The sequence below is a fragment of the Chionomys nivalis genome, chromosome 13, assembly GCF_950005125.1.
Source record: "Chionomys nivalis chromosome 13, mChiNiv1.1, whole genome shotgun sequence".
NCBI classification, from domain to species: domain Eukaryota; kingdom Metazoa; phylum Chordata; class Mammalia; order Rodentia; family Cricetidae; genus Chionomys; species Chionomys nivalis.
Window position 1 is genome coordinate 26,891,130 of NC_080098.1, and position 14,391 is coordinate 26,905,520.

A 14,391-nucleotide genomic window follows, 5' to 3' on the forward strand; every position below is an offset into this window, starting at 1 on the left:
TAAACCAAGTACTAATTGAGTTAATAACTGACTTAGGAAATTACTGAAGTGTAAAGGAAACAATCTTGGGGGACAAAGTTCAAATGAGGACACCTTGTAGACCAGGAGTTTAGAATCAGATATTAAATGCTATGAATCTAAAATATGATTCTGGCTTGAGGTTCTTAGGCCAATCTGTTCCCTTGCCTTAGGAAAAACACACGTGGTATTTTTGCTCCACAAAGGACATATTTGGGAGTCGTAGCCTTTTCCTTCCCTTGTTAATAATGCCCATCCCTGGAGATATCTTGGGGTTAGCTGTTTTGAATGAGAAAACATCTGCTACAATTCTGCATTGCTTTCTTGAGCAGACACTTGAAAAGAAACAACTTAAGGGAAGGAGCGTTTGTTCAGGATTGCTGTGCTAGTGGATGCAGCCCATCCTGACGGGAAAGGAAGGCAAGAGATGTGGAAGGAGGTTGGTACATCTAAAATCAGAAAGCAGGGATGAAGGTGGTGCCAACCACATTCAGGGTGGATCTGCCCTGTTCAGTAAAGTCTTTCCAGAAGCATCTTCATAGACACAGACAGAGGTGTGTTTCCATAGTGATTATAAATCCAATCAGGTTGACAATCATAATTAACAATTACAAATTTAAAGAAATCCTAGAAGGCATTTTATGGGATAGGTAGGCTACAAGGAAAACACATCATACTATCTCAAAGTAAGTATAAAAATGTTCATAAATGTTTGGTGGCCCACATGGAGAAAATCCTTTACAACTACATATAAGATGATGAGAAAAAAATCTGGTATTGACCAATGGTGCTAAATACTGCAGTACTGACCAAAAAGAATATGAAATTATAATAATGGAAAAGATAATTGGAGAGTTGGTATTGACAAACAAAATGTGAAATTATGATACAAAAAAGGATAATTAGAGATTCAGTATTGACCAATGATATGAAAAAATTATGACTGTGACTTGTTACTATTGACAATTACTAAAAAGAGAGTGTGACGATGAATGTTGAAAGTTGATGCATATGCTAAAAATGTTAGATCTAAGTGATGCTCTAAATCAACAACAAAAAAAACATTTTCAACTTGGGCGATTCTCTTCTCCTTTAAAATAGGAGACTATAGGGGCTGGAGAGATGGCTCAGAGGTTAAGAGCACTGGCTGCTCTTCCAGAGGTCCTGAGTTCAACTCCCAGCAACCACATGGTGGCTCACAACCATCTGTAATGAGATCTGGTGCCCTCTTCTGGCCTGCAGGCATACATAAAATAGGAGACTATAGCCTTTGATAGCATAATTATTCATAAAGCATTATCATTTATCCTGACAAAAGGTGTGACTATTAAGACACAGGGCCTGAAAGTATATTTCTCTCTAATAATCTCTTTTCTTTACAGAGTCCAACAGTCAGTAATGGTTTAAAGCTTCTCCTCCCCATATGCCTAAGACAGGAGCTCACGTATGACAAGTGCTGGTTCCAAAGACAGGAAAATTTGGGTAATAGGAAGACTTTGCCCAAGCCAGGCATGACCCATCTGTCCTGTTGCAGAAGCACAGGAATTATTAAAATTTAATAAGAGAGAGTGGATTGTGGGCCCATATTTCATATAAGATAATTTACAGGCAGGTTCACTGGCCACTAGGCAGATGCAACACTGCCAAACAAGTAAGAGAGCTGCCTAAGAAAGGCAAGGAAATTGCTCCTTTCTCCTTTGTTAAAAATGTAGATCACCTGGGGAGAGGTGCTTGCCAAAGCAGGTGACTAAGTTATAGGTGTTTCCCAAGCCCCATGTCCCCCAGAAAGAGAATATTAATGAGCTTCCACCTTGGTTTACCTGGGGGGGATAAAAGGTGTTTTGTAAAATAAATGTGGGTAGATCTTCAGGAGGGAGGGAGCCTAAGATGCCCTTCCATGGTGACTGTGTGAACTATGTCTGGTTATTTCTCGCTCCTCTGTACCAGTCCAGTTAGGGAAAAAAATAGTTTCTATGTTGAGGCCTATGGCCCCTGACATACCTCTCAATGATAACTGTGAAATAAATGGCTTTAACTTTCTAATTCTGAAACAGACATAAAAGACATTACCCCTATAATCCCAGAATTTGGAGGCTGACCCAGGAGACCTGTTATGAGTTTGTAGGCATCTCAGCTATACAATGAGTTCTGGGTCAGCTTGAGCTACAAAGTGAGACTCCGTAGTTAAAAGGAAAAAATAGACTGGCTGGTTGTTATCTGTAAGAAACAAATCTCATTGTCAATGACACGCATAGGCTAAAAAGGAAAAGATGGCTGGAGCAGGCATATAGGTGTCTGACAAAGTAGACTTTAAGTCAAAGTTGGTCAGTCAAAATGAAGGTCAACACATACAATTAACAGGAAAGATAATAATACATAAAGTGTTATTTAGCCGTAAAGAGTATGCATAGCTCATGACCAGAGCTACAGCTAGAATGGTGGTCAGGCACCAGACCAAGTTGTCAAAGGATTTGGTATGCTTGGAGCTCATGAACTTTGAAACCAAGAACCAACTAGAAGAGGAAGAAAGAAACATTCTTTTTTTAAAAAAATATTTATTTATTTATTTATTTATTTATTTATTATGTATACAATGTTCTGTCTGTGTGTATGCCTACAGGCCAGAAGAGGGCACCAGACCTCATTACAGATGGTTGTGAGCCACTATGTGGTTGCTGGGAATTGAACTCAGGACCTTTGGAAGAGCAGGCGATGCTCTTAACCTCTGAGCCATCTCTCCAGCCCCGGAACATTCTTGAAGAGTACTGAAACTTAGATTTTCTAGATGTTAATGAAAAAGAGTTTGATCTTGAAAGAGCAAAGTTTCCTATTAGGTGAAGATCTTCTCTGTGGAAGAATGTTATTCTAGTTTGGTTTCTGTTGCTGTGATAAACACCATGATTGAGAACAACTTGGGGGAAGAAAGGGTTTATTGAGTCTTACAGCTTATAGTTCACCATGAAGGGAAGTCAGAGCAAAGACTCAAGGCAAGAACTGATGGAAAGACTGCTTACTTGTTTGCTTCCCATGGGTCTATCAGCCTAGTTTCTTACAGCATCTGGGACTACCTGTGTGGGATGCTGCTGCTGCTCACAGTGAGCTGGGCCCTCCCACATCAATCATCAATCAAGAGAATGCTTCACAAACTGTCATTTCTTCACAGACTGAATCTTACTAAATGATTCCAGCTTGTGTCAAATTGACACAGAAAAGAACTAGCACAAAAGTTATTCAAATAATAACTTTCTCAGTTCTTAATCCCAGAACTGAGAAATTAATGTTTCAGATGAATACTATGAAATAAATGTGGTGATATGAATAAGAATGGACCTCAAAGGCTCATATATTTAAATTCTTAGTCAGTAGAGAGTAACACTATTTGAAAGGATTAGAAGGGTTAGGAGATATGGTCTTGTTGGAGTAGGTGTGTCCTTATTCAAGGAAGAGTGTCGCTGGGGGAGTCTTTTGAGGTTTCAAAGCATAAGCCAGGCCCACTATCACTCTCTCTTGGCCTATGGGGTCAGGATCTCAGCTACTGCTTCAACCCCACATGTGTCACCATAATCCATGCCATGATGATAATGGACTAAGCCTCTGAAACTGGAAGCAAGCCCCTAATTAAATGCTTTCTGCTGTAAGAGCTGTCTTGGTCATGGTGTCTCTTCACAGCCATAGAATAGTGACTAAGACAAAAGCATAAGAAGATGAAGAGTTGAACCTGCTGTGTCAAATGAAGAAACAATAAGAAAATATTAGACCTTGGTGAGAACAATAGGAAAATAGTTTGCCAAGCAGGTGACAGTGCCAATTATGAAGAAGAAAATGGAAACAAAATTAATTTGAGCAAGGACATTCTGAAGGCTCATGATTAAAAGAAATGTCCTAAAATGTGGTTTGAAGGTGCCTTCAAGTACAGCACAATTTGGAACTCATCCTGATAGCGCCTCAGTTGTAGCTTATACTCTGCTTATTTGTAAAGAAATGTATAATTTTAAAAAAATACCACTAACTCATGGGTAGCCTCTCCGGATTCATATCCCTTAAAGGGGGGACGGAGGTGAAACTTCATGAGCGACCATCCATGCTGGTATTGTGGCTGTCTTGATGGACTTGTGCATGCAGTCCCTGTGATTGTGAGTTCACGTGTGCAACTGCACTATCATGTCCATGAAATACTGTTTCTCTGCAGATGTCTAGTCCCTCTGGCTCTTAAAATAATTCCATCTCCCCTTCTCTGATGATCCCTGAGCCTTGGGGAAGAGATGTGATGAAGATGTCCCTTTTAGAACTGAGCACTATATAATAGTCTCTTATTCTCTGCACATTGGCCAGTTGTGAACTCTGTACTAATTGCTACCTACTGCAAAAAGAAACTTCTCTGATAAGGCTCGGAAAATGCTCTAATCTCCATGTATAAAGAATAGAACTTAGAAGATGGTTTATTACTATGTACATTTATCAGAGTAAGTGCTAGATTCTCCCCCAGGTCCTATGATCAAACCAAACCATGAGTTTTGGCTCAGTAAATGGTACCAGGCATGGATTTCATCTTGTGGAGTAGGCTTTAAATCCAATCAGAAAGTAGTAGGTTGCTTCTATAACATTCATGCCGTTGTTACACCAGTGGGTTTTGGGGCTATTATATCCAGAAAAACTATCTATTAAAATTGAAGGAGAAATAAAATGTTCCAATTATAAAAAACATTAAATAAATTTATGACCACCAATCCAGCCTTACAGAGAATACTGGAAGGAATACTTTGGTCTGAAGATAAAAGTAAACACACTCAAGAGATCACAGATAATAAACGATTTCAGAACAGTTAATCAAAAGAGGTTAAAAAAAAAAAAGAGGCATGTAGTTGAGCAAGATGCCTTGGGCCATGGATGACTGACACCTTGTGTGGACTAGCTGAGGCCTCTCCATCTTTCCCTGTGTGGATCTCTGCCCATCCTACTCTTCCGCTCAGGCCCCTATGTAACACCTATGCAAAGAAACACATTGAAAGTAACAATAAAACTAATTGTACCCACGGTACGTGTCTTCCAAGCCACGTGCCACTGTTGTGTTTGCACCCAGCGGCCAGAATCAGGGATGAGTTAAGAAGTTGAAAGACTACAACACCATATAAACCTACCAGCAAGACAAGCAGATCTGCCCACATTATCCTTAGTGGAACTGGAGCAAGGAGATTATTTTAAAATGTAGGCCATTGTTTGCCTCTGATTTTCTAAGCAGACCAAGTGAGCAGCTTAGATTCCATGAAACAAATAAAAATCTTTGTAAAATGAAAAAGGAGGTCTAAGCAAACACCACAAAAATAACACAAATTAATACGCATTGTTTGATCACTTAGCATTCTTTAAGTCACTGTCTACTCCTACCGATGGTCAACTGTAGGACAAAGAAACAAACAAACAAACACCTTTTTAACTTCTTTTCCTGTCCTTCTTTCTGTCCTATAATGATCCAGCTTGCTAGTGAACTGTGAGTCCTGGTTCCTACAAAGACTGTCTCTGTAGCTTTTCTTCCAAAGAAAACCTGGCTCTGTCTTATGTCACTTATTCCCTTTCCTGCCTGTCCTCCTCACCGACCTTTTACAAATACAAAATATCTTTATCTGTACAGGCAGAGGGATGGTCACTGATAAAAGACCAAAATATGAAGCTGGTTCCCATGAGGAATTTACACAAGCTAGGTTCAGGAGTCTCAGCCTGTTAGCCCTGGAATGCTGTACCCTGGCACCACAGAGTTGTAGCCCTGTACCCCGTTAACAACTACCCTTCCACTAGGACCTGCCCTTACTGTGTGACTCAGGTCTGCATGGCAGAGAGTGCACGGAATTACAGTCACCCACACAGACCTTTCAGAAGTGCACACCATCTACCCAGAACTGTATCTGCAGATGGTGCTCGCCATTCCCTTACAATGTATTCAATAAACCTCTTTCCTTACTATGATCTAGAGGACACTTTCATGCATTGTCTATCAACCACTAACATCGATTTTTGTTGCTTGTTTGCCCCTGAGACCCATCTCTCTCTCTGTTTCCCAGTGCTGGCTTTACAGGCATGTTCCATCATGCCTAGTTGTTACCTGGGTTCTAGGGATCTGAGCACTGGACCCCATGCTTGTGTACCAAGCACATGACCCAGTGAGCTGTCTCCCTAGTCCTAACGTATTATTTTTAATGATGAAATGACAGAAGAGGGGCAATTAAACCATGATAACTCAGTCCTACTAAACCTTGATTTTGGACTTTTCATCTCTAAAACAGAAGCAATATATTTCTCTCGTTTTAAGACATGAAATATTTCAAACCTGAGAGTCCAATATACATACAAGGCCATGTAATTTACAAAGCATTTGTCACAATACTCAGGACTTAAGTCACAGTAACAGGCTTCTAGTCACTGGGGAGGGACTTCCCTTTCAAAGTAAAATTTCAGGCTCTTAAGGAAGTTTAAGAAGTAGTATAAAAAGTCAGGCAGTGGTGGCACACGCCTTTAATCCCAGCACTTGGGAGAAGGAGGCAGGCAGATCTCAAGGCCAGCCTAATCTACAAAGCGAGTTTTAGGACAGCCAGGGCTGTCACACAAAGAAATCCTGTCTCAAAAAACAACAACAAGCCGGGCGGTGGTGGCGCACACCTTTAATCCCAGCATTCGGGAGGCAGAGGCAGGCGGATCTCTGTGAGTTCGAGACCAGCCTGGTCTACAAGAGCTAGTTCCAGGACAGGCTCCAAAATCACAGAGAAACCCTGTCTCGAAAAACCAAAAAACAACAACAACAACAAAAATACCCAGAAAACAGAAAACACCAACAACGAAAGTAGTCTAAAGCTGCATGTCACCACGGTGCTGACCATTGCTCACATTCACCCTCTGAGTGTCTCTTCCTCTTTGGCCATTATCTGCTCTCACCCTGCGAGAGTGCTTTTCTCCAAAAGTGTCTTTGGTAGCTGTCCACTCTCGTCCTTGAGAGTCACTCATACTGTTCTATAATAATTCTGCCTGATTTCTATACTGTGTTGTGTCTCCTCTGAATTCATATTCCACAAGTATCACAAAATTCTGAAAACAATAATAGGAAATGATATTCCTATTATAGGAAATAATATTCATAGACTATAGAAAGAAGTCTTTTTGCATGATAGGATCTCATGTATCCCACGTTTGGCCTCAAACTCACTACATAGCTGAGGCTGTGAACTCTGGATTCTCCTGCCCCCATCCCCAAGTGCTAGAATTATAGGCATGTACCTCTACACTCAGCTCAGAGTGATTATATTTTTTTCTCATCCATTCAATAAAACCTGAATGTACTTGATAATACTAAGAAATATTGTTAATTTTTCATTTTACTTTTTCATTCCTACACACTTGCTTGCTTACATATTTAGGGAGGAATGAAATGACATCCAGGTTGGCCTCAAATAGAGGGATTGCTCCTTCTGGGATGAAATAGTAGACTTCTGGGGCTGGAGAGATGACTCAGCGGTTAAGAGCACTGACTTATCTTCTAGGACGCCTAAGTTCAATTTCCAGCAACTATATGGTGGCTCATAACCATTCACAATGAGATCTGGTGCCCTCTTCTGGCCTTCATGTATGCACACAGACAGGATACTGTATACATAATAAATAATTTTAAAGAAAAGAAATCGTAGACTTCCTGTGGCCACCATCTGTATGGGTGACGAGTGGGAGGGTTTAATTATGGCACTCTGCTTGTTTTTTTTTTTTGATTTATTTATTTATTAAGCATACAATGTACTGCTGGCAAGGAAGGCACCAGGTCTCATTACAGATGGTTGTGAGCCACCATGTGGTTGCTGGGAATCGAACTCGGGACCTCTGGAAGAGCAGTCAGTGCTCTTACCCTCTGAGCCATCTCTCCAGCCCACTCTGCTTGTTTTGTTTTGTCTCATGAAACCCAGGCTAGCCTCCAACTCTCAATGTTGAAGCTGACCATCCTCAAAGCTGAAGAGGACCTTGAACTCCTGATTCTCCCACCGCCTGTCCCCAATGCTAAGACTGTAAGCATGTGCCACCATGCCAGGTTTATGCAGTATGGAGGACAGAAACTCAGGGACCCATCCATGCTAGGCAAGCGCTCATCCAACTGAACTACACCCTCTGCATTTTTGTTTTGATTTGGCTTTTAGTTTTTTTTTTTAGAAAGAGGCTTGAGAGACAGGCTAGAAAGACAAAAGAAAATTAGGGGACCATAAGAAGAAGAAGGAGCTCCTCACTGGTTAAAGCTTTTACCATCTAAGAAACATAAATTCCAACACAACTGATATTTTCTGTAAACGTTGCCAACATAGAAATATCATTCCTTTCATGTTAGATATTTTATATTAAAGGAGCAGTGAACCTGGCTTAAAGCATGAGTGTGTGTGACCTGGGGTCCGGTCTCGTTCCTCCCCCTGGACATGGTGGCAGAATCTCAGGAAGACTGTTGGCTTTGTGTAGCCAAGGTCTCCTGCCTTTCTATAATCTAAACCTCTACTTTTCAATAGGTTCCTCTGCTTCTCTTTGAAGAAAAAAGCTTCAACATCCAACAAAATTCCCTGTGTGGCTACTGTAAAGACAGCTCCCTCTTAAAGAATCCCACACCTATGTTCTGGGGTGAGCTTTTTACCTTTCTGAGCACCTCTTTCTTTGAACCCTCTTTGGAAGCTTTGAACTCTGTACCATATTGCCCGCGCGTGGCACTCTTCTCTGCACTGAAGCCGCAGATCGCAGGTTGGTTCTAAAAGATTAAGGATACTGATCAGGTTGCTGAGGGTGACACTAGAATGCTATGTTCCTGTCCCCCCCATCACTAACAGACTCTCATGTGACCACCCAAGCTGGCAGTGAAGTTGCTGTGTGATAAGGCTGGCTTCTGATCCTGCCTCCACCTCTCATGTGCTGGGACTCCAGGTGTGCATACCACCATGCCTGGCTACTTCTTGCTTTTGATATTTGAAAATGCCCATCATAAAAGAAGTGTTTGTAAGTTTGAAGCACACAAATGCCAGCATTCATTATACTTAAATTCTTTCATTTTATTTTATGTGTATGAGTGTTTTGACTATATGTACATCTGTGCACCTTGTGTATACAAGGCCTGGGGGGCCAGGAGAGAGAGCTGGATGCCCTGAGACGGATAGTGACAAGCTCTGTGTGGGTGTGGGAACTGAACTCAGGTCCTCTGGAAGATTCCAATACTCTTAAGCACCGAGCCAACTCTCTGGCTCTTTCATTGGTTATAAGAGAACGGAAGCCGGGCGGTGGTGGCGCATGCCTTTAATCCCAGCACTTGGGAGGCAGAGGCAGGCGGATCTCTGTGAGTTCGAGGCCAACCTGGTCTACAATGGAGTTCCAGGACAGGCTCCAAAGCTACAGAGAAACCCTGTCTCGAAAAACCAAAAAAAAAAAAAAACAGAGAGAGATTGGAAGGTGTGGTTTCTGATCCTCTTTCTGAATTTTTATTGAACTTATTTCATACTTACTGTGCCAACCTTAAAACTTTTTAAGGGAGAGGGAGCAGGTATAGAGTGTTCACCTTTTCCTATCATGCCTAGAAGGTGGGTTACTTCAATCACACATCACTACATTTTTTTCCAAACAAAATTTACATGCATTCTTTCGATTGTCTCAGATGGTGTCAGATTTTATTTAGGGACCTGCGGACTAAAACTCGGGTGTGTCTGTCTCCCTGACATCACATCTACATCTAGATAGGGGCATTTCTGACTGAGCTGCTCTCCCACGTGTTTTCCCAGGGCCTGATCCGGACCTCCACAGCATGGGGCTTGACTTCAAATTCCAAGAAAGTTGTGAGTGCACGAGCGCGCGCGCGCGCGCACACACACACACACACACACACGAGGTTTTTTTAGTCTCTGAAAAGTTGTCTATTGCCTAAAGAAATTAAGTGTGAAATAGAAATATGACAACTTGCCTTCCTTTCTCCTTCTCCTCTCCCCTCCTCCTCCCTCTTCCTTATTCTCTACACATTTCTTCCACCTCCCTATTCGTCTCCCTTCCCCTTTCCTCCTCCTCCTTCTCCTTCTTTTCCTACCCCCTTTCCTCCTCCCTTTCCTTCTACGCTTCTTCTCCCAGCTCAAACACTTGGCATATTCTTGAGTTGGAATGGTGCAGCCGGAATAAGGCAAAGTGCCCTGGGCCTGGGCAGGCGTTCGTCATTGCCAGCGCCACAAGGCAGGTAGCCAGGACTGTGCTCCTTTCTTGGGGCCATAGGGCACCAGAAAGTGACCTGGGTGTAAAATTCACCGTCTGCCCAGAACCGCCGCACTGGGGCGACACCTTCGCAGTCGCCCAAGGACGCAGAGCGCGGACAGTCAGTCTCAGGGCTACCTGGAGATTGACTTCTGAAAGTTATAATCCGAATAACAGAGGACCAGCAGCCAGGGCAAGTGACAAGTGGACAAGGTTGAAGTTAGGTGTGCTCAAAAAGCTGCAGAGCAGACCAGAAGGAATTTGCCGGTGCAGTGAAGACAACATTAAGGAGCGAAAAGGAAGGTCGCCGGCTTGTCCAGGTGAGGGCCCCGCGCTGCGGGGGACAGGAGCAGCCTTCCTGAGGAGGGGGTGTCACTGCCGGCCGCCGGGGCTTCTTCCAAAGCAGGGGTGGGGATGCTGAGTCACAGATCTGTCACCACTTCGCACCTCTTTGCAACCCCGGGGGCTAAAGCAAAAGCGAAAGCGAATGCTCCTGGCTGCCGGCTGGTCCCGGAGCTGAGCTCGCTACCTCCCAGAGACCCCAACCTTGAGTCCCGGTGGGGCACTGCGAGGGACAATCGGCCATGACTTCGCGGCAGCTCTCGGGCTGTGGAGTCCACGCCCTCCAGGTGTTGCTGCTACTGCTGCTGCTGCTGCTCCCGCTGCGGGTGACACCGGGTAGGGAGCGTCTTGAGTCCAAACAGAGGGGGACCTGAACACCCGGCTGAACTTGACCCGTGGGGGTCACGACTTCACAGGACTCAAGTCCAGCTGGAGAGGCTCGCGGAGGGGCGTGGGGGTTGTGGGGTTCAGGACACGTGGAGGCAGCCGCGGAGAGCGGAAAAAAAGAGAGAGCCCCTTGTCTTGCTCCAGGCTGGCTGACGAGTCGCTTGTTCAAAGGAGTTGAGCGACCCCACTGACGTTTCGGAGACTTAGGGAGGAGAGCAGGTCTGACAAGCTCGGCGAGAGCTTGGAACTTGGAGACATGTGTGAGAGTGTCTCTGCCAGCCCACACGCGCTGCTGTGGGGTGTCGCGCCTATGTGTGGAGTTCCAGGAGGGGCTCGAGGAAAACCTAACGATTTTCAGGTCAAAGTAAATTAGATGAAAGGCACCGGGCAAAGGACTGCGGTGGGGGTGGAAGAAAATGTGTGGGGCAGGTTGCATATCTGAACTCTGGGAAACAACTCCCAGTTCTCAAGTGTGCAGAAAGCTTGGGATGGTTGGAGAGGCGAGCAGACTGTGCTCCCAGGAAAGAGGGGGTGTTCCAGAACGTGTCGCCTAAATCTAATCTCATCGGGAAGGAGTGAGACCCTAGTTTTGTTCCTGTAAGTCTTGAAGGAAAGAGAAAGAACAGATGGATCTAGTCATGTCCCATCCCGGGACGCTTCATCTTCTTATAATCATGAAATTCTCAAGAGTCTGATAAAAATCTATGGACTCTCTGTACAGAAATGTACGTGAAAGCACACACTTGCAAAATGTGCTCCTGACTTGGGGGGGGGGCGGTGAGGACTCACTGAAGGTCATCCATGGACTTCCCAGTGAGTTAGCAACTACTTATCCCCAAGGGTGTTTTAAAGCGAGACTTCTTGGTTGGGGCATCCAATCCAGTCTCCTTGGGACTCCGTCATAACCATTCCTCTCACACTTGCTCCTGGGGCTGGCTCTGTAGGGGTGTTATGGGGTTTCATTTTCCCAAGGCTATTATTCTAGTCCCCACCCTCCATCTGTAAAGCTGGGTTTTGTTGGTAAATTCCCTTGAACTGGATAGAAAGGAGTGATCCTGAATGGCCAGAAATAGCCTGCAGCTATTTCAGTCTGAAAGTGAATGTAGTTTTAGTCTTGCTTAGCCTGGCTCAGTCTAGAGGAAGCACCTCCCTGTTGCCTGAGGAAGGCTCAGGTGCTACACACGGCCTTGCTCTTTGACCTTAGGACGCTTTTGCCATAAGCTGGCACCTGAATCTTGGTTTTAAGAATAGCCATATTGGGTCATAACTGACCATAAACCGCATATATTTAAATTATACAGCTTGCTAAGTATCAAGATAAAAGTGTACACTCTTGAAACCGTCACCATAATCAACACAGGGACATGGTCGTTACTGCCAAGTTCCCTATGTCCTCACAATCCTTATCTCCTGCCCCACTGTGCAATGTCTTGTCTTTTTCCTGTAGATTTGTTGCACTTTCTAGAATTTTATGTAAATGGAATTATACTGCATGCACTCTTTCTTATGTGGCTTCTGTAGCTCACTAATTATTCTGAGTCTTCATTCATGTTTTAATTTGAATCAACAGTAAATTCCCACCAAATCTGGTGGAGAATGCTTGCTTATAATCCCAGCACTCTGAGGCAGAAGGATCTCTAGTTCAAGGACAATCTGTGTTATATGGCAAGATCCAAAACTAAAAATAAATAGAAGGGTAACCACTGAGGAGATGGCTTAGTGGGTAAAAACACTTGACACCCAGATTGGAGGGCCTGAACTCATATGAGCAAGATGGTGGGAGGAGAGGCAGGGATGGCAGAAGGCAGAATCCCAGAAGGTCAGAGGTGGGAAAACAAGGAGAGAGAGAGAGAGAGAGAGAGAGAGAGAGAGAGAGAGAGAGAGACTCAAGCAAGGCGGAAGGTGAGGAATGACTCATTACACTCCTGTCTCGGCATCCAGGTGCTGGGATTGCAGGAAGGTGTGAGCAACCATACCCAGTTAAACAATTATTCATTGTTAAAGATACGATCGAGCTTCAGTTGCCTCCTGATTGTTGGGTATTTAGGTTGCCTCAGCATGGGTAATGGTCTCTAAAAGCTCAAAAATAGCAATATCTAAGAGGTAAGATGTTGAGAAATACTATATTCTCTTTTTCTTCCTCTTCTCCTTTCCTTGAGACAGGGTATTACTGTGTAGCACTGGCTGGCCTAGAACTCTCCAAGTAGACCAGGCCAGCCTTGCCAGAGATCCGCCTCCCAAGTGCTGGGATTAAAGTCATGCACCACAAAGCAGGCCTGGCTTTGGTGATTCCCTTCCTTCGAATGTGTTCTAGGAATCACTTTGGTGCCATTCATCACATATGGTGGTAGATGTTCGTGGATGCCTTTCTCCTTGAAAGACTTGATACTCTTTTGAGCAGGGGACTGTGGGGTCTGTGGAGGACAGGTGCTCTAAGAGGGTGGGAACAAACTGTAGTGAGAGCCTGGAGGCTGCAAGTGAGACTGGGGTTCCTGCAATAGTTCGGTGTGCGGTGAAGAAATCCTGAAAGAGAGTGGTATCTATGAGACTGGAGCAAGTGACTTCCTCTTGAGTCCAAACTGTTCTTTTCCTGTTGTTCGATCTACAACTGGTAGCCATCCTGTCTTCTAACCCTCGAAGGGGAATAGGAAACCTAGTTAAATGAAATGGAGGAACGAAGAGCGGATGAGTTTGGGGCAATGAGCTGAGTACAGCCTGTACTTATTGCACCATGAGGAAGTATGCTGGGTTGGCTGGCACTTCAGACAGGAAGAAAAATAGGTTACTGGAAGCCTAGATGCCCTGACTGTTTGGGCATGTCTGATTCAGAGTCAGCTTCCAGAGGGCAAGAGCCATGCTTTCATTTTGTGGTGCCTCCATGCCTGTCACAGGACTAAGGGGAAGGAAATGCTGTGACGGATTCTGACCCCACATAAAGGATGGAAGACACAAGCTTACCTGACAACTCTTGAACTCCAGATACAAGAGTAGGTCAGGGCTTCTTGCCCATCTTAGACTCTGCAAACCAACTTGATAAAGAAGCCTGATCCACAGGTTCTGGGAACCAGAAAGAGGTGTAGTCCTTTGCTTCATGCAAATAATCTTTAGGACTGACTGTGTGAGAACTTTGAAAGTAGCACAACTGTAAGTTAGCTCCGGGTTCCATAACTTCATCCACTGTAAGTATTCATGAGTTATCAACTTAAATACCTACCGTAAACGGGGTTTAGAAGTGGGAAAGGAGTTCCAGGGAACTGTGAAATACATGTACCATCTTCATGAAGCTTATGATCCAACAGACAAGATGAGACTTGCTTATATTGGATGTCTCCCATCCAAGTACCAACCAGACTTGACCCTGCTTAGCCTCCAAGACCAGACAAGACCCATCAAGTTCAGTATGGTATGGTT

The 14,391-nt window shown here is 44.1% G+C and overlaps 1 protein-coding gene across 1 annotated transcript in view; it reads left to right on the plus strand.

The window, feature by feature from the left end:
* Nucleotides 1–7,976: 7,976 nt before the first annotated feature.
* Nucleotides 7,977–14,391, plus strand: part of Il15ra (interleukin 15 receptor subunit alpha) — a 31,357-nt gene continuing 24,942 nt past the window's right edge. Inside the window, exons 1-2 of the mRNA XM_057788026.1 lie at nucleotides 7,977–8,089; nucleotides 10,135–10,571. Coding sequence (XP_057644009.1) covers nucleotides 7,977–8,089; nucleotides 10,135–10,571 — 550 coding nt within the window. The remainder of the gene's footprint in view (nucleotides 8,090–10,134; nucleotides 10,572–14,391) is intronic.